Genomic DNA, 18,625 nt, shown 5'->3' on the forward strand with positions numbered 1-18,625 from the left:
CACGGAATGGAAGAACTGTGGGGCTGGAGGGGACCCCCTGCAAAGGAAAAATCACAGCTGAATAATCAGCCATCCCAACCTCTGTTTGAAAACCTCTGAAATAAAAAAATTAAGGTATTTTATACATATATAATAAATGTTCATAAATTTACTAACCAAGCTTGTACATAGATATGTGGACCGCATGTCTGGAGCAGCACAGGAAGACCCCCCTGAAACCATTTCGACTCCCAAGCTGACCAAATGTTTTCTCTGCAAGGAGGGAGCGGGTGAGGGAACCTTCCCATCGTCTCAGGAATGGGGAAATCGCCATCTCAAAGGAATGGCCAGACTACCAGGAAAGGCAATCAGGTAAGGCATTATCAGATAACCTGCCAGACAGGGTAAAAAACAAGGCACTCGGATTTCTGTTGTAGACCGCTTTTTCTGTGATGTAGGTATGATGTGTGGAGGGGTGGTCTTGAGCTCCAGGGCAGGGAATTTAAAATGTCTATACAGTGGTCCCTCGGGTTAAGTACTTAATTCGTTCCGGAGGTCCGTTCTTAACCTGAAACTGTTCTTAACCTGAAGCACCACTTTAGCTAACGGGGCCTCCTGCTGCCGCCGCTCTGCCGGAGCCCGATTTCTGTTCTTATCCTGAAGCAAAATTCTTAACCTGAAGCACTATTTCTGGGTTAGCGGAGTCTGTAACCTGAAGTGTATGTAACCTGAAGCATATGTAAACCGAGGTACCACTGCATAAGGGCATTTTGTTCTGGGTCCTCCTCCGTCCTCCTGCGTGTGAGGGGAGCACCCTGTTGCAACAGTTCAATAAAGACCAGGCTTACAATCTGCTTTGCTTCTCAATTTTCTCTGGTTGGCCTCTGTTCTTTTCTCCGACCGATGGAGAACCTACAAAGGACTCTAGAAGGGCTCTTGTGTCCCCCATAAGGGAAGAAGGGCAGATTTTCGTTTACAACACCTCCGACGAAGGAGAGGACGCCACCTTCTGAGATCATGGAATTGCAGAGTTGGAAGAGTTGAAGAATCCTCTGACAGATGGCCACCCAACCGTGTTCCCTGCGGAGGAAGTCCCCAGCTCCCCAAGGCTTTGCGACCCATCAGCTACCCTCCATTCAGCCGGCTGGTCAAAGCTGTTCCCAGGGTGTGGCCAAGCCTGCGGCCCTGACCTCGTCTAGTGGCAGCCAGTTCCACAGGTGAATTTCACAGATTAATATCCCAAGCGGGGCTTGGGGGTGGGCTTGCATGGAAGGGGCTTGGGAACAAAGCTCCTGGGTCCTTTGGGATTTCAAGCACTTTCCAGTCACACCGGGGGGGGGGGAGAGGGGGGAGAGACAAAGGAAAGGCTGCGCATGACGTAGTCTGCACCAGAAGGGTGTCTCGAGGACACAACTCATCCCCCTGCCTCCACCCCCAGCTCTCTGTGGCCGCTCGAAGGCTAAAAATAAATACTTTGACCCCCACATCTTCACAACCTCTATGGCGGTGAATGGGGATCCTTGCAGAAGGGGGCACCAGGGTGCATTCCTGGCCCAGACTTTGGTGGTTCCCCTGCCAACCGAGGTATTCAGGCTTCACTGGGTTGGCGTCATAGGAGGCTTCTGCCTAAATGGGAGTTTGGGGGTGAAAGGCCTCATTGATCCCATCGCTCTGTCCCCCGTCACCATTTTTCTTCCCTTCCTGCCTGATGGAGGACAGAGAAGTCTGGGTTCGTGGGACCCACCGAGGAGGGAAAGCAACCTCCATCACTCCGACAGGCTTGTTGTTAATATTTGGACACGAGTGCCTGGTGTCACGTAACGCCACGCCGCAGTGTGGCTGGCTGTGGCCACACGGTTGTGCACAGCGAGATCGTTTCCTGTTTGCGGAAGGCGATGAGGTGGCAGAAGCAATAATAATAATTTGGGCGGCTTCCAACAAAGATTAAAAATACTATAAAATGCAACACATTAAAAACTTCCCTGAACAGGGCTGCCTTCAGATGTCTTCTAGATGTCAGGTAGTTGTTTATCTCTTTGACATCTGGTGGGAGGGAGTTCCACAGGGCGGGTGCCACCACCGAGAAGGCCCTCTGCCTGGTTCCCTGTAGCTTTGCTTCTCTCAGGGAGGGAACCGCCAAAAGGCCCTTGCGTATGCTCTTCCTACATGATTTCTCTTTTCTTCTGTGACTTCTGTTTATTCCTACTGCACAAATTCCTTCCAGGAGCAAATTCTGGCCCTGAAAGGAAGTTCAAGGGCCAGCCTTCGGTAAGTGGTTAGGTAATGGGGCCTCCTGCTGCCGCCGTGCCGCCATTTCTGTTCCCATCCTGAAGCAAAGTTCTTAACCCGAGGTACTACTTCTGGGTTAGCGGAGTCTGTAACCAGAAGCGTCTGTAACCCAAGGTACCACTGTACTCTGGTTTCGCCAAAGCGGCTTAGTCATGCTTGCCACATGACCAGAAAAACTGTCTGTGGACAAACGTCGGCTTCCTCGGCCAGTAAAGTGAGATGAGCGCCACAACCCCAGAGTCGTTCACGACTGGACTTAACTGTCAGGGGTCCTTTACCTTTGTTGTTGTTTAGTCGTTTAGTCGTGTCCGACTCTTTGTGGACCAGAGCACGCCAGGCCCTCCTGTCTTCCACTGCCTCCCACAGTTTGGTCAAACTCATGTTGGCAGCCTCAAGAACACTGTCCCACCATCTCGTCCTCCATCGTCCCCTTCTCCTTGCGCCCTCCATCTTTCCCAACATCAGGGTCTTTTCCAGGGAGTCTTCTCTTCTCATGAGGTGGCCAAAGTACTGGAGCCTCAGCTTCAGGATCTGTCCTTCCAGTGAGCACTCAGGGCTGATTTCCTTCAGAATGGAGAGGTTGGATCTTCTTGCAGTCCATGGGACTCTCCAGAGTCTCCTCCAGCACCAGAATTCAGAAGCATCCATTCTTCGGCCATCAGCCTTCTTGATGGTCCAGCTCTCACTTCCATACATCACTACTGCCTTTACCTTTACCTATTATTACATGGGGTTAGACAAATTCATGGCAGACAGGGCTATCAATAGCTATAGCCTGCCTCCACAGTTGGAGGCAGCCATGCTTCTGGATAGCAGCTGCTGGAAACTGCAAGAGGGGAGAGTGTAGCTCTTGTGTTTGAATCCTGCTTGCAGGTTTTCCCATAATGGGCATTGGGTTGGCCACTTTGAGAACAGGATGCTGGATTAGAGGGGCTGCGGGCCTGATCCACCAGGGCTCTTCTTAAGTTCTGACATGTGAACCTATGAAGAGACCTGCTAGATCACACCACAGGCTTATGAACTAGCTCAGCATCCTGTTTCCACAATAGCCAACCCGATCCCTATGGCAAGCTCTCAGTTTGTGACGGATCTTCTGACGAGCAGCAATGAATCAAGTGCAAAGGTCTTCAAAAAAAAGAAGAGGGGAAAAAGAAAAGAAAGGTTGCTTAAAAACCAGAAATCCCGGGGGCAAGGAGGGGGGTGACATGGAAGATGCCACATTCCTGCTCATTCTTGCCTGCCCTGGCACCCTGCCTGGCTCCCTAAAATACCACCTGATTTACGGGCAGCGTTTAGGGGAAAGCCGTAAAGAGTTTTTACAGTAAGAAGGGACAAAAAAAAGGCGCAAGCGATCAGCCAAAGAGAAGGTCAAGGGGAGGTGCCTGGGCTCACATGCCAGCTGGTGTGACTCTCTGCCAACCTGCCTTGGAGAGAGGTGGTAGAATAGGGCACCGGGCTTTGGGGTGTGTCTGGCTCAGATGGAGAGCCCTGTGATCGTGAAGTAAAGCTTGCATCCTGCAAAAGGCTGGAGACAGGCAGAACTCCTGGCTCCCATAAACCCTTCTGTTGTTGTTTTTTAAAAGATATTTATTGAAGTTTCAAAAATTATATAAAATAAAAACAATGATACAAACAGAACACAAACAAAAACAAGTATAATTTCAATCCCTTATTTTCTTATGACTTACTTCCCCGACCTCCTCATACCTCCCCTTTCTGTATTCCAATTTCTAATTATTAATTCAGCAAATCCTCTCCCTTAATTTTCATTTAATTTTTAACCTTTCTTTTCTTTTTACTTAATCATTACAGCTGGAAACCACTTAATTTCTAAACCAACATCATTCTAACCTTCATTAATTTTGCAATGTTTCCTAAGATAGTCCTTAAATTTCTTCCAATCTTCTTCCGCCGTCTCTCTTCCCTGGTCTCGGATTCTGCCAGTCATTTCTGCCAGTCCCATATAGTCTATCACCTTCATCTGCCATTCTTCCAAGGTGGGTAGATCTTGTGTCTTCCAATACTTTGCGATGAGTATTCTTGCTGCCGTTGTAGCATACATAAAGAATGTTCTATCCTTCTTTGGCACCAATTGGCTGACCATGCCCAGGAGAAAGGCCTCTGGTTTCTTCAGGAAGGTATATTTAAATACATTTTTCATTTCATTATATATCATTTCCCAGAAAGCCTTAATCTTTGGGCACGTCCACCAAAGGTGAAAAAATGTACCTTCATTTTCTTTACATTTCCAACATTTGTTATCAGACAAGTGGTAAATTTTTGCAAGCTTGACTGGGGTCATGTACCACCTATAAATCATTTTCATAATATTTTCTTTTAAGGCATTACATGCCATAAATATCATACCGGTGGTCCACAACTGTTCCCAGTCAGCAAACATAATGTTATGACCAATATCTTGTGCCCACTTGATCATAGCTGATTTAACTGTTTCATCCTGCGTATTCCATTTCAACAGCAAGTTATACATTTTTGACAAGTTCTTAGTTTTGGGTTCTAACAGTTCTGTTTCATCAAATCTGGCCTTCTTTGGAAAAAGTTTGGACATCACTGGAACTTTATTCACCAGAGTAGCCAGAGGGAGCTCACAGTGTGAAGCGATGGGCACTAGATGGAGCTCTAGGCTTTGGGAAGGAGGCCAGTGAGATTTTTGTTTTTTGTATGTGTCCAGAGATGGTTCCCGTGCCTGTTTTCAATGGCCTGGATGCTGAAAGAGAGAGCACCTTTGAGTACATGCAAAGTGCCAACTTATATGCTGCAGCTAATCACCAGGAGCATCTGGGTCAGAAGTTTTGACCTGAAGTCAGTCTCCCTCCCTCCCTTCCCTCCCTTCCTTCCTCTCTCTCTCTCTCTCTCTCTCTCTCTCTCTCTCTCTCTCTCTCTCTCTCTCTCTTCTTCTTCTTCTAGAACATGGGTAGGCAACCTTAGGCCTGGGGACCGGACCCAATCGCCTTCCAAATCTGGCCCACGGATGGTCCGGGAATCAGTGTGTTTTTACATGAGTAAGAATGTGTGCTTTTATTTCAAATGCATCTCTGGGTTATTTGTGGGACATAGGAATTCGTTCATTTTCTTCTTCTTCAAAATATACTCCAGCCCACAACAAGGTCTGAAATACAGTATATTCGGAGTTGCCCCTTGCTGAAAAAGTTTCCTGAATTTGGGAGAACCCTGGCGAAAGTGCTTATGCTTAATTAACAACTCAGTTGGGAGCAGACTCTGATTATTATTATTATTATTATTATTATTATTATTATTATTATTATTTCTTTACAGGGACTGGATGGATGGATGGATGAATGAATGAAACCTAGAGCGCACCAAACACAACATTATCTAAACTTTGTTTCAAAGCAGGAAACTCTAGTTTGGTAAGGGATCTCTTCTGCGGGAGAGCACAACTGGATTGGTTTTCTAGTCTTTTGTTCCCTGTTGTTATGTTCTGAGTTGAATAGGATCCAAAAGGCAGCAGTCTGATTGGTCCTAGAACAATAGGATCCAAAATGCAGCAGTCTGATTGGTCCTAGAACAATAGGGTCCAGAATGCAGCAGTCTGATTGGTCCTAGAACAATGCAGCAGTATGATTGGTCTGCAGGAGCCACCCAATCCAGCTCCAGGTGGAAGTGAATCCGCAACCTGATTGGCCGACAGGAGAATCCCAGAATTAGCCAATTACGTGCAGCCCATTGTGTAAATAATGTATATAAAGCAGATATTTTGGGGGAACTTTCATTCCTCACTACTATGAGCTGAATAAAGAGCTCTTTCACCCTCATTAAAAGGTTCTTTAATTCCTCCTCACTTTCTGCCATCAAGGTTGTGTCATCTGCATATCTGAGGTTGTTGCTATTTCTTCCGGCAATCTTAATTCCTGCTGTTAGGCTTCTAAAGATGAAACCACCAAAATTTGATGTTCTGAAGAGAAAATATGGGTGACGTAGCAAAGGTTTTGTGGTATTTTGCACATTAAAAAAAAAAAAATTGGTTGTGGACAAATGCCCTGCCTTAAGACGTCCTTCAGGAATGTCTGACAGAGGTCTGGCTCACTCCCTACTGTGGAATCACACATAAATAATGATATAAATAAAATTTTATTTATACCCCGCCCTCCCCGGCCAGAGCTGGGCTCAGGGCGGCTAACACCAGTAAAATTATAATAAAAACATAATGGGGGGGGGATTTAAAATACAGGTTAAAAATACAATTTAAAATGCAGCCTCTTTTTAATAATAGCCCATAGATCAAAACCGTAAAGGAGATCCATTTGGGGGGCCACATAAATGTCCACGGCTGCCATTTTGTGTGAGGTAAATTCCAAATGTTACAGGAGACATTGTGGCTATTTGGTTTTAAGAGTCCCACAGTTGCCATTTTTGGGTCCTCTTTACCTCTTATACATCAGCTCCCAAAATATCTGTTATGAAATACGTGGTATTTTGCAAAGTTGCCTTGCGAAACAGCCATTTGTGTTTTGGCTTCACATCATTTTTCCCCTAATCTTTTTCCATTGATTTTCCAAAATGTTTTTGAAACAAACAAATACACAAACATAAATCTCAACCGTATTTAAGCCAAATTTAGTAACATTAAGGGACTTCCTTGTTTCCCCCTGGTTGAATTTCAGTGTATTTCATTTTAACGGTTTTCCAAAACCAATATTCTTATGAAATTAACTAAAGCACTTAAATTTTTTTCCCCCTTTCCAGTTCAGTATTAAACATATTAATTCACCACATTACCTAATTAAATCCTAAGCCTATCTGTTATTTGCAAGCAGTTCCAATTAATTTAACTTAACATATTTAAGTAAATAGTCTTTAAATTTCATCCATTCTTCCTGGTAGTCCTCCTCCTTCTGGTCACGGACTCTTGCAGTCACGTCCATCATCTTCATCTGCCAATCTTCCACTGTTGGTACTTCTTGTTGTTACTGGAAAAAATCTGAGGGCTCCCTTGGAGAAAAAGTAAAGACACCAACCAGAGTAAATTGGAGCAAATCAGCAGCCTGTAGGCTTGGCCTTTATTGAAGAAAGACTGTTGCAACAGGGTGCTCCCCTCACTTGCAGGTGAGAGGAAAGACCCAGAAAAATGGTATGCAAGGTCTTATAAAAACTTTTGGAATTCCCCTCCTCTAGATCAAGCCCACCCCCAGAAACATCATGCATACATCACAGAAAGGAGGGGTTGAGGGAGGAGTTGTGGTGGTAACCTGAGTGTCCTGTCACCTGGCTGGTTCCCCCTTGAGTACTTTCCAGGTGACAAAGGGGAGTTTGCAGTTTCCTGCCCCAGAGGGAAGATCTGATCATTGTCCTTTGTTCCAGTCCGTGCTGAATCCACTCCCATATGCAAGTTCTTTGTGATCTTCAAAACAAAAAAAATTCTTTCCAGTAGCACCTTAAAGACCAACTAAGTTAGTTCTTGGTATGAGCTTTCGTGTGCATGCACACTTCTTCAGATACCTGAAAGCTCATACCAAGAACTAACTTAGTTGGTCTTTAAGGTGCTACTGGAAAGAATTTTTTTTGTTTTGACTATGGCAGACCAACACGGCTACCTATCTGTAACTGTACCTACCTGTTACAGATAGGTAGCCGTGTTGGTCTGCCATAGTCAAAACAAAACAAAACAAAACAAAAAAAATTCCTTCCAGTAGCACCTTAAAGAACTAACTTAGTTGGTCTTTAAGGTGCTACTGGAATGAATTTTGTTTTGTTTTGTTTTGTACCTACCTGTAACTTTGTGATCTTGATGGTCTTCTGTCTGGGACCATCAGGGTTGGCATAGCAACTGGGCAGGGCTCCTGTGGATATGCTGATATGCTCAAGGGATTATGGCTGCCCTGTATCAAACCTTCCCCATTTTGTAGTCCTTCCTTCATGGAGTAAAATAAAAGTGGAACAGTGCAGATCCGATGCATGGTTGATTTTCTATGAATTTATAACAGAAGCGTAGCGTATGTAGTGTGTGTGTTTGTGTGTGTGTGTGTGGTTTGTACAAACTGAATGATGGGGGGGGGTGTTTCCTGCTACATTGTGTTTTCCAATTCTTAGCTAATAAAATTCAAGCAGCAGCTGTGGCATACAAAAATAATTTAACATCTTTGGCTTCGCATCATTTTGATGTGGCTCTCTTGGTGTGGCGTTATCCCACAGTCGACAACAGTGCTGTTTGGATTTTTCTTCGTTTTATTAGAGACCTTTCAACAGGCTTGCTAATATTTTGACTATTAAGGAGTCCCAATAATTTAATATTGATTTCTGAGGGGGTGAATACATACTGGAGTACCCTAAGAGTCTTTATTGCGAGGCCTTTTGGGAAATGATCTGTAATGAAATTAAAAGGGTATTTAAGTATACCTTCCTGAAGAAACCAGAGGCCTTTCTCCTGGGCATGGTCGGCCAATTGGTGCCAAAGAAGGATAGAACTTTTTTTATGTATGCTACAACAGCAGCAAGAATACTTATTGCAAAACATTGGAAGACACAAGATTTACCCACCCGGGAAGATTGGCAGATGAAGATGATAGACTACATGGAAATGGCAGAAATGACCAGCAGAATTCGAGACCTGGGAGAAGAGTCGGTGGAAGAAGATTGGAAGAAATTTAAAGACTATTTACAGAAATATGGCAAAATTAAAGAAGTTTAGAAAGAGACTGGTATTAAACAATTTGACTTTTGCATAAGCTGTTTTTAAGATTGTGTGTAATATATTATTATGAAAAAGCAGGTAATGTTAAATCAGAAGGATTTGCTAAAACAACAAATTAAAATAGAATGCAAATAGGGAGGCGAGAGGAAGTCAAAGGAACAAGTTAATGAAAGGACATTTTGGAAAGTATAATTTTATGTGCTTTTTTTTTGCTCATCTTTCTTTCTTGTTTTGTATTTTTTCTTTTTTGTATTTGTGTAGTGTGTAGTGGTTTTTGTTGTTATTGTTAATGTTATTGTTGAGTTTATTGTTAAAACTTCAATAAATATAATTTTTTTAAAAAAGTCTTTATTGCGTTTAAGGCTGAGGTAAAATATACTAAGTTTATTTCTTCAATGATAGTAATCATAATAATTATTAGTATTATTATTAATAGTAATCATCATTATTTCCCTCAAACTCAAATTAGCGCCGCGAGGGCCGCGAACCCGCAGCTCTGAGGAAAGGGGCGGGATAACAGCACCTGCCTCTCGTGACTGACATTCGAGAAGCTTAGACCAAGGAGGCGGGGGTCTAATTTTATTGGTCAACTGAAGGATGTAGGCGTGGCCAAAGGCCGAGTTGCGGGGAAGGGCTCCTCTCCCCTCATATTACCGCCCTATCGATTTGACATGAAGAGAAATCCAATCAAGGAAAGGGAGCGCCTGATTTGTGGGCGGGACCCTGCATGCGATAGGCACTTCCGAGGAAGAGGGGCGGGGCCCCCACAGCGCAGGACGCTGAGCGACGCTCGAGGGGAAGACGCCCGCGAGTTCGAGAATACTGTTAAAAAGCGGGGCGGTGCTTATTCCGGAGGGGAGGATATGATTGGCCAGCAGAGGCGGGACCCGCTCGAGTTCTGCCCCGGGGTTGGCCAACGCTCGGAAAGCCTGCCGCGCCTGCGCCTCGGCGCTGTGATTGGCGTCTCGGCAAACCCCGCCCTTCGCTTTTCCATTGGTTGCTTGGGAGAGAGGGGGAGGGGAGGCGGGCGTGAGGAGAAACAAGAGAAGTTGTTTGAGTGGCGGCGCAGAGAGAGAGATAGAAAGAGTCACAAGCAGGCTCCTCCCTCCTGTTCCCCGCCTTTCGGCGCGAGCGCTCGCCGGCGATTGGCCAAAGGCGGCGGAGGCGCTCGGGGATTGGAGCCTCCGGCGCGCGGTGGGCGTGGTCCTAAAGGCTCCTCCTCCTCCGGCGCAGCGTACGCAGAGGCACGCACGGCGAAAGGGAGGGGGCGGAGCGCAGCGCGCGCGCTCCTTCTCGCTCGCTCTCTCTCTCTCTGTGAGGGGAAGTCTCGCTCGCTCTCCCTCCTTCCCTCAGAGGCGCGCGCGCGCGCTCTCGCTCCTTCCTTCTCTCTCTCTCCCTCTCTCGCTCTCGGCGGCGCCGGGGAAGCCGGAGGAGGAGGAGGAGGAGGCCGGAGGAGGAGCGGCGGAAGGCCGAGAGCGGAGTCCGGGCCGCGCCAGGCCGCGGCTGGGGGCCGGTCACGGTGGCGGAGCCGGAGGAGGCCGGGCCCCGCCCCGCCCCCATCCCCCCACCGGCGGCGGCGGCGGCGGCACCACAACCGCGGGGGGGCGGCGGCGGCGGCGTCGGTGTCCGGGGGGGCGGCGCTTCCCCGTCTCCTTCCCCCTCCTTGGCGGCGGCCGCCCCTCCCTCCCCCTCGTCCCCCGCGGGGCCCATGGAAGGCCTGCCCGTGGAGGTGCGGGGCTCCAACGGGGCCTTCTACAAGGTGAGGAGGCCGGGGTGCGGGGACAGGCGTTGCCGTGGAGACCGGGGGTGGGGGGGCGGGGCCCGGGGGTTGCCATGGAGATCCCGGGGAGGGCGAGAGGGGCTTCGAGGCGGGGGGGCGGTGGCCACGCTGGGCGCCCGGGCCTTCCCCCCAGGGTGAGGGGTGGGGAGCCCAGAGGCAGGGGGGGTGTCTGTCTCAACTCCAACCCCTCCCCAAAATCCGGTACGTTTTGTAGCTCCCTGGGTTGAAATATTGGGGGGGGGACTCCTGTTGGGTGGCTTTTCTAGGGGCTATGCAAAAGGGGGAGAGGAGGAGGGCATCTTGGGGGGGGCTTAAGAGGAAAGTGGGTTTGGGGGCTCTGGAAAGTGAAGCCCCTACAAAGGGGGAAGCAAGGGCCGCTCGGGGTTCTGCAAAGGAGACTCCCCCCCCCCCCGGCGTGGGGTTGGAGGGGTCAGAGGGCCCGTTGTGGGGCGGGGTTGAAATATGGGGGGGGAGACTCCTCTTCTGTCGGGTGGCTTTTGCAAAAGCGGGCATGGGCGAGGAGGGCATCTTTGGGGGGGGGCTTAAGAGGAAGGTGGGGTTCTGGAAAGTGAAGCCCCTGCAAAGGGGGAAGCCAGGGCTGCTCGGGGTTCTGCAAAGGAGACTCCCCCCCCCGGGGCGTGGGGTTGAAGGGGTCAGAGAGCCATTTGTGGGGCGGGGGGGGGGAAATATCTGGGCCTCCAGGCTTAAGAGGCAGGGCCATGGTTTGGGCGTGTGTTGCAGATCATGGGGCTGGGTGGGAGTGTAGCCTGGGGTTGCTTTGCGAGTGGGGTCAGCGTCTATGGGTTAGAAGGGTTGAGTCCAGTGCAGCGCTCATGTCATGGCTTTGCAATGCCGGGGATCAGTTTAACAGAGACCTCTGCTCCCTTCCAAAGGCCTGATCTCATGGACAGGCTGGGCTGGAGGGAAGGAGGGGTCTCTTGTGTCACTTGAGCCTCATGTTGCACTTACCTGCTATTTTTATTTTAGTTTCCCCTATCAGGCACATCTTTGGAGTCCCTTCCCTACATTCTAAAGCCTGCCTTTCCTGGTAAGGTACTCCCTCCAAAACAGAGTACCTTGAAATGCCATGAGCGTATTAGTCAGCAGCCATCCAGCAGGCAGAAATATATTTATATCACAGTGCAGTGGAGTTTAGTGCTCCTTTATTGTGTAAGGAAATAAAGATGGGAGATCTTGTAACTGTATCTGTTTGCTGCTTGATTGGCACTGACACATGTTCCTTCTGACTTGCGGCTCTTCCCTCCCAAAGTGCTGCTTCCGCCCAGGTGCTGCAAGTAAATGTATTTATAAGGAAGGTGCTCCAGTTCCACCCCTCCTTAAAGTAACTTCCTGCCTTATAGGGAATGACTCTGTATCTTTACGAAGCAGGTGCTGTTAAAATAGGGAGGAAATAGACTCCCCTTGGAAAGTACCACTGTTCAGTGGTGGGAGTATTAATTTCCACGTTCCATGCCTGACATCTCCAGCTAAAAGGGCCTCAGGTAGGGCAGCGAAGGAAAGACCCTCTGCCTGGTCTCATAATGGACCATACAGGGCCAGTGGTTTGGTGCAATAGGAGACAACTTCATTTGTTTGTGCTTTCAAATGTGTTACAAGGCAAGTGGAGTAATGGGTCTCTCCCATCAGTAGGATTACTGTCACCCTGTCTTGCTATAATAAAATGCTGAGTTACTTTATATATGCAGTTCCCTGATTAGTTCCGATGGGAAATTAATCGTCCATCCTGCTTGCACAAGGCTGGGCCCAGCTGAGATCTCAGCCTGCCTTCCAGATTCAAGGCCTGCAGTTTACTGCTTTTGAGCATCCAGTCATGCTCAGTGGAATTACCTTTAGTGGGCTAAAAGCAGTTCTTCATTGTAGCAAGACTTGAGTTTCCCAAGTAACTTTCAGTGTCTCTAGGACCAACAAGCTGTTCCCAGGCTCCAGTGGGCTCGTCAGTTCCTGATCCACACCTTTTTTTCATATTGGAAAAGGGCTTTTTCTCCCTTCAACGTGATAACAGGAATGCCAGTCTCTCTAGAAGTTGAGGCTTTCATCGTCACTGAACCTAGTTGTCAAGAATGCTGCTTTGCCCAACATGAAGGGCCAAACATAGATAAGGAGGAAGCCCAAGATATCTAGGGTATGAGAGATTATGAATTCTGCCAAGCTCTACTGGGCCTGTGTGGAGGAGTGATGTTTCGTCTCTGGTCCCTATTCTGTAGTGGGAAGCGATGGCTTGTTTAGAAAGGCCTCGGGGAATTTTGTAACCTAATCACATGGTTGTGAGGTGGGGGCTCAGTGTATTGTCTATTGCTAATTTTAGACTTCCCACTTCAGCATGGAGTCACAACCAGTAGATGGCCGTGAATCGTGAAGGTTTGCCTGGCGCCTTCATTACTTATCTTGAGGCACCAGGGAAAAACCTTTCACTATAACCAGGCCTTTGGCTGGTTAGCATTCTGTGGCCTTTTAAAATGTGTTTGTGGAAGGGGGGTTTCTGGTATGTTTTTGTTTTATTATGTCTTTTGTGTTCCCATTTTGTATTTTCATGTTGTGCACCGCCCTGTGATCTTCGGATGAAGGGCGGTATACAAATTTAATCAGTAACAGTAATAAGAATAATGAGAGACATAGAAATATTTGAGGGGCTAATCCTCTTCTCCCGTAATGGAGTGGGTTATTTTTAGCCCGTTTGCGTGCTCTTTGCTGTGGCATCTCCATAGATTCCTTATCAAGTAATTTATTTTTAAACTCATAACCCTACCTTATCGCATAACATTTTTGCCACCAGGAAACACACATCATGTTACGTGTCCTCAAAAGACTCTCAGCCTGGGAAACTGGGGCTGCAGAAGACGTGGGGTTCTTAAACCGTAGCTCCATTGGTAGTGCACCTGTTTTTGCATGCAGGAGTTCCTAGCTCAATCCCTGATGTCTCTGTTTAAAAGAATCAGGCCGCAGGTGACAGAAAGTACATTTTGGCCCTGGGGCCAGTAAGAGCAGACAGTATGCTGGGCTTTGCAGACCCAATAGTGTCTCCTGGTAAAAGGCAGTTTGTGTTTCCTAGGGACTCAGGTGATGTCAGTTTCTGCAAACATCCACTCTTAAGTAACTGGCTCAAATGGCTTGAGGAGCAAGTGTACAACAAGCATCTGTGCAGCATTACATCTCTGGTGTCTCTCATTGAGGAATCCTTGCTGTCTAGATCCTTCCTTCCAGCAGTGCTTGTTTGCATGCACCTCCCTTGCAATTGCTTAAGTGGGGGCTGCTGCCGGAAGCCGTTTGTGCCCCAGTGGACTTGCGAGAAAGCTGAATGAGGAGAAAGTGGGAACACTCTACTCGAGCCAAGCGTTGTGTCGTTCTGTGGAAAGGTGCTGGGCTTCTGAACAGGATTTTAAAGACTGCACGTTCCTCCTGCCAATGGCATATTCTTCACCACACCCCGTTTTATAGAATTGCATCCATAAAGGGAGGGTATGCTAACTAACTTCCAAGCTGAAGTATACAATTTGCCCATATTCTTCCTCCTTTCGACTTCAGCAGCTTCCTCTTCGGAGATTTCTGCAGCTCCTTGGCTACTGTAACTCCATCTTTGTTTTCAAATGCAAAAGCCACAAATCAATTCTTTTGTGTGTTCCTGGGCCTCCCAAAGGTTTTCATGGAAGACCTTATTTCTTAGAATTTGAAAGGTGAGCTTTTGCCCGCCAGTCACTACTGGTGGTCCTTTGTAGAACATCTCTAGCGTTGCTGTTTCCAGCTAGAGTAAAATAACAGGGTTGTAACTCTACCTGAAGAGTAAGGTTAATGGGCTGGCCTTTTTTTCTTTTTTAACAGAGTTTGCATCTTGACAGAATTTCAATCGTAGGCAGTAATACACACGGCGGTATTGCCTGGCCGCTGGTAATTGACTACATCCTGTTAACTTTTAACTGCCCCTAGTAATAGTTGTTCTAAGAACATAAGAGCCCAGCTGAGTCAGTGTCCTGTTCTCACTGTGGCCTACTAGATGCCCAGTGCAACAGAACTTGTGATTCTCAGCAACTGGTAGTTCAGGAGGCCTGCTGCCTCTGATACTGGAGGTAAAATGTAGCCCTCATCGTTAGTGGCCGTTGATAGCCTTTTGTCTAATTCTCTTCTAAAACCTCCCCAAGTTCATGGCCATCACTTTGTTGGAGTGAATTCCAAAGTTTTAAGAGTTTGGATTTGATATCCCGCTTTATCACTACCTGAAGGAGTCTCCAAGCGGCTAACATTCTCCTTTCCCTTCCTCCCCACAACAAAAACACTCTGTGAGAGACTGAGAGACTTCAAAAAAGTGTGACTAGCCCAAGGTCACCCAGCAGCTGCATGTGGAGGAGCAGAGACATGAACCCGGTTCCCCAGATTACGAGACTACCGCTCTTAACCACAACGCCACACTGGCTCTAACTATGCACTTTCCTTTGCTGTTTTGAGATTTCCAACAATCCGATTCATTGGATGTCCACGAGGTCTAGTCTTACGAGAGGAAGAAAACCATTTTTCTACCCCCCTTTCTCACCATACATAATTGTACAAGTTTCTATTATCACTCGCCACCCCCAATTCTCACCTTTTTTTCTAAACTGAAAAAACCCAAATATAACATTTTGTCATAGAGGAGTTTCTCAAACGCCTTGATCCTTTTGTGTGTCCTTTTCTGAACCGTGTCCAGCTCTACAACATACACACTGCACTTTTCTGTACATGGTATTCCAAGTACGGTTACCATAAATTTGTATGTCATTGTTACAATATTGGCAGTTTTATTTTCAGTCCCTTTCCTAATGACCCCTAATGTGGAATTTGCCTTTTTTGCAGCTTCTGAATACAGGAATGACATTTCTGTCGAGCTAACCTCCCCAAGGTCTCATGCCTAAGAACGAAAAGAAGGGCCCTGCTGGATCATTTGTAGTTCCTTGCAATTCCACAAAAAATGGTGTCTTCAGCAGACTTGGCTGCCTCACAGCTCACCACTATGTCTTGACCAATACCAATCCTTGTTGTTGTTTAGTCGTGTCCAACTCTTCGTGGCCCCCGGACCAGAGCATGCCAGGCCCTCCTGTCTTCCACTGCCTCCCGCAGTTTGGTCAAACTCATGCTGGTAGCTTTAAGAACACTGTCCCACCATCTCGGCCTCTGTCGTCCCTTCTCCTTGTGCACTCCATCTTTCCCAACATCGGGGTCTTTTCCAGGGAGTCTTCTCTTCTCATGAGGAGGCCAAAGTCTTGGAGCCTCAGCTTCAGGATCTGTCCTTCCAGTGAGCACTCAGGGCGGATTTCCTTCAGAATGGAGAGGTTTGATCTTCTTGCAGTCCATGGGACTCTCAAGAGTCTCCTCCAGCACCACAATTCAAAAGCATCCATTCTTTGGCGATCAGCCTTCTTGATGGTCCAGCTCTCACTTCCATACATCACTACTGGGAAAACCATAGCTTTAACTATACGGACCTTTGTTGGCAAGGTGATGTCTCTGCTACCCCTTGGGGGACCCCAATTTCTAAATCCTTCTATGAGGAGAGCAATCAGTTTATTCCCACACTCTGTTTCCTCTTCTGTAACCAGCTACTGATCCAAAGGGTCTCTCTGCTCTTATCCCATGACTGCTGAGTTTAATGAGGAGTTTTGGGCGAGGGCTTTTAGCGGTAGCTTTTTTGAAAATCCGTGTACTTGTGGACACTCTCAAAGAACATGTTTACCACCAGCTTTTCACAGTTCTTAAGCTATCCAGCTTGCAATTTCCAGGGTCCCCTAGATCCCTTTTTAGAAATCTGTCTTACAGCAGCCACTTTCCTGTCGTCAGGTGTCAAGGCTGAACTTTGAGATAAGTTGCATATTTTTTTTGTAGCAGGTTGGTAGCTTCATGTTTCAGTTCTTTTAAGAATGCTTGAGCGGCTGCCATCTGGACCTGGTGATTTCTCGGCTTTTAATTTGTCATTAAGTCCCACAACCTCATCTCCTGTGACCCCTCTTCACCTCAGTTCCTCATATTTCTTTCCTGTGAAAGTTAGTTTAGGCACAGGGACCTGCTCCATATCTTCCTCTGCAAAGACAAGTATACAGAATGGACTCTGTAATCTCCCTTTCCTCCTTTGACTTGCTTGTCGTCCAAAGGACCCACCACCTCCCTAGCTGGTTTCCTACATATTTCTAATGTTTTTGAATAACTGTGTATTGGTGGTCTTAATGTGTTTAGTGATGTGCTCCTCAGTTGTTGTTATTCTTCAAGCATCCCTTATTGTCTGCTTGCATTTCTTTTGCCAGAGTTTGTGTTCACTTGGACAAGGCTTCAGTCTTTGATGCTGCTTGTTAGCCACGCTGGCATCTTCTTGGCCCTGGTCGTACCTTTCTTGATCTACATTCTTCATTGTAGCTGAGCTTCTGTTACTGTGGCTCAGATCAACCTCCATGCATTCTAGAGAGCTTTGACCCTCATCACTTCCCTATTCAACTTTGCTTTTGTTGTTGTCGTTTAGTGGTGTCCGCCTCTTCGTGACCCCCTGGACCAGAGCACGCCAGGCCCTCCTGTCTTCCACTGCCTCCCGCAGTTTGGTCAAACTCATGCTAGTAGCTTCGAGAACACTGTCCCACCATCTCGTCCTCCGTCGTCCCCTTCTCCTTGTGCCCTCCATCTTTCCCAACATCAGGGTCTTTTCCAGGGAGTCTTCTCTTCTCATGAGGAGGCCAAAGTCTTGGAGCCTCAGCTTCAGGATCTGTCCTTCCAGTGAGCACTCAGGGCTGATTTCCTTTGCTTTTAACAATTCCTAATTTTTCAAGGTGTTTCCTCTTTCCAAGTGGCTGTATTGGAGATCTTGTGCTAGAACTGGGAGAGTCCTGGCTGACTAGGTGCCTGGAATTTTATGCTGGTACTTGAGATTTCAAGTATTTTACCCTGTTTGGGGCCGAAAATACTTTATGCAAGCAGCTTTGCATACATGTTCAGTCTTTGATGCTGCTTGTTAGCCACGCTGGCATCTTCTTGGCCCTGGTGGTACCTTTCTTGATCTACATTCTGCATTGTAGCTGAACTTCTGTTACTGTGGCTCAGATCAACCTCCACGCCTTCTAGAGAGCTTTGACCGTCTTCACTTCCCTTTTCAGCCTTGCTTATAACAATCCCTAATTTTTCAATGTGTTTCCTCTTTCGAAGTCAGATATGGCTGTATTGGATATGTTGTGCTAGATCTGGGAGAGTCCTGGCTGACCAGGTGCCTGGAGTTTCATGTTGGTACTTGAGATTTCAAGTACTGTGGTACCTCGGGTTACAGATGCTTCAGGTTACAGACACTTCAGGTTACAGACTACGCTAACCCAGAAATAGTACCTCGGATTAAGAACTTTGCTTCAGGATGAGAACAGAAATTGTGCTCCGGCGGTGCGGCAGCAGCAGGAGGCCCCATTAGCTAAAGTGGTGCTTCAGGTTAAGAACAGTTTCAGGTTAAGAACGGACCTCTGGAACGAATTAAGTACTTAACCTGAGATACCACTGTATTTTACCCTGTTTGGGGCTGAAAATACTTTATGCAAGCAGCTTTGCATACATGTTCCCCGCAGGAGAGAATGCTTGTGGAATATCGCTGCATGTCAAATAAGTTGTGCACAGATGGCCTAGCGGACAGTGACTATATGGCTTGCAGCAGCAGCAACGATAATTTTTAGTGTCCGGCTGCTGCTTTTATACAGCGATCCACCAAAGAGTAAAATTATCCTCTGCAAATTCAGGGGTTCTCAAGTTGTAGAGTTGCTCGTGAATGGAAGCGGTTTGTGTGCGTGGAGGGCTTGAAACTTTAAAGGGGGGTTCCTTGAAACTCTTTGACTTGGTGTCCCAAGCATTGCAAAGGTTGTGCAATTTTAATTTAGCCCTAGCAGCGTAAGCCAGAGGGC

General features: G+C 47.2%; 1 protein-coding gene and 1 long non-coding RNA gene across 3 annotated transcripts in view; one reads left to right on the forward strand and one right to left on the reverse strand.

Moving 5' to 3' along the window:
- Positions 1-18,625, reverse strand: part of LOC309355952 — a 100,798-nt gene that overhangs the window by 51,743 nt on the left and 30,430 nt on the right. The gene's annotated exons all lie outside the window — the stretch shown is intronic.
- Positions 10,339-18,625, forward strand: part of FXR2 (FMR1 autosomal homolog 2) — a 32,237-nt gene continuing 23,950 nt past the window's right edge. The window contains exon 1 of one of the 2 annotated variants that reach the window (XM_081886800.1): positions 10,339-10,700. In XM_081886800.1, coding sequence (XP_081742926.1) covers positions 10,650-10,700 — 51 coding nt within the window. In that variant the 5' untranslated portion in view covers positions 10,339-10,649. The remainder of the gene's footprint in view (positions 10,701-18,625) is intronic. The other variant, XM_081886801.1, reaches the window with a different exon arrangement.

Source organism: Podarcis melisellensis (assembly GCF_964234715.1).
Source record: "Podarcis melisellensis genome assembly, chromosome: 13".
Taxonomy (NCBI): Eukaryota; Metazoa; Chordata; class Lepidosauria; order Squamata; family Lacertidae; genus Podarcis; species Podarcis melisellensis.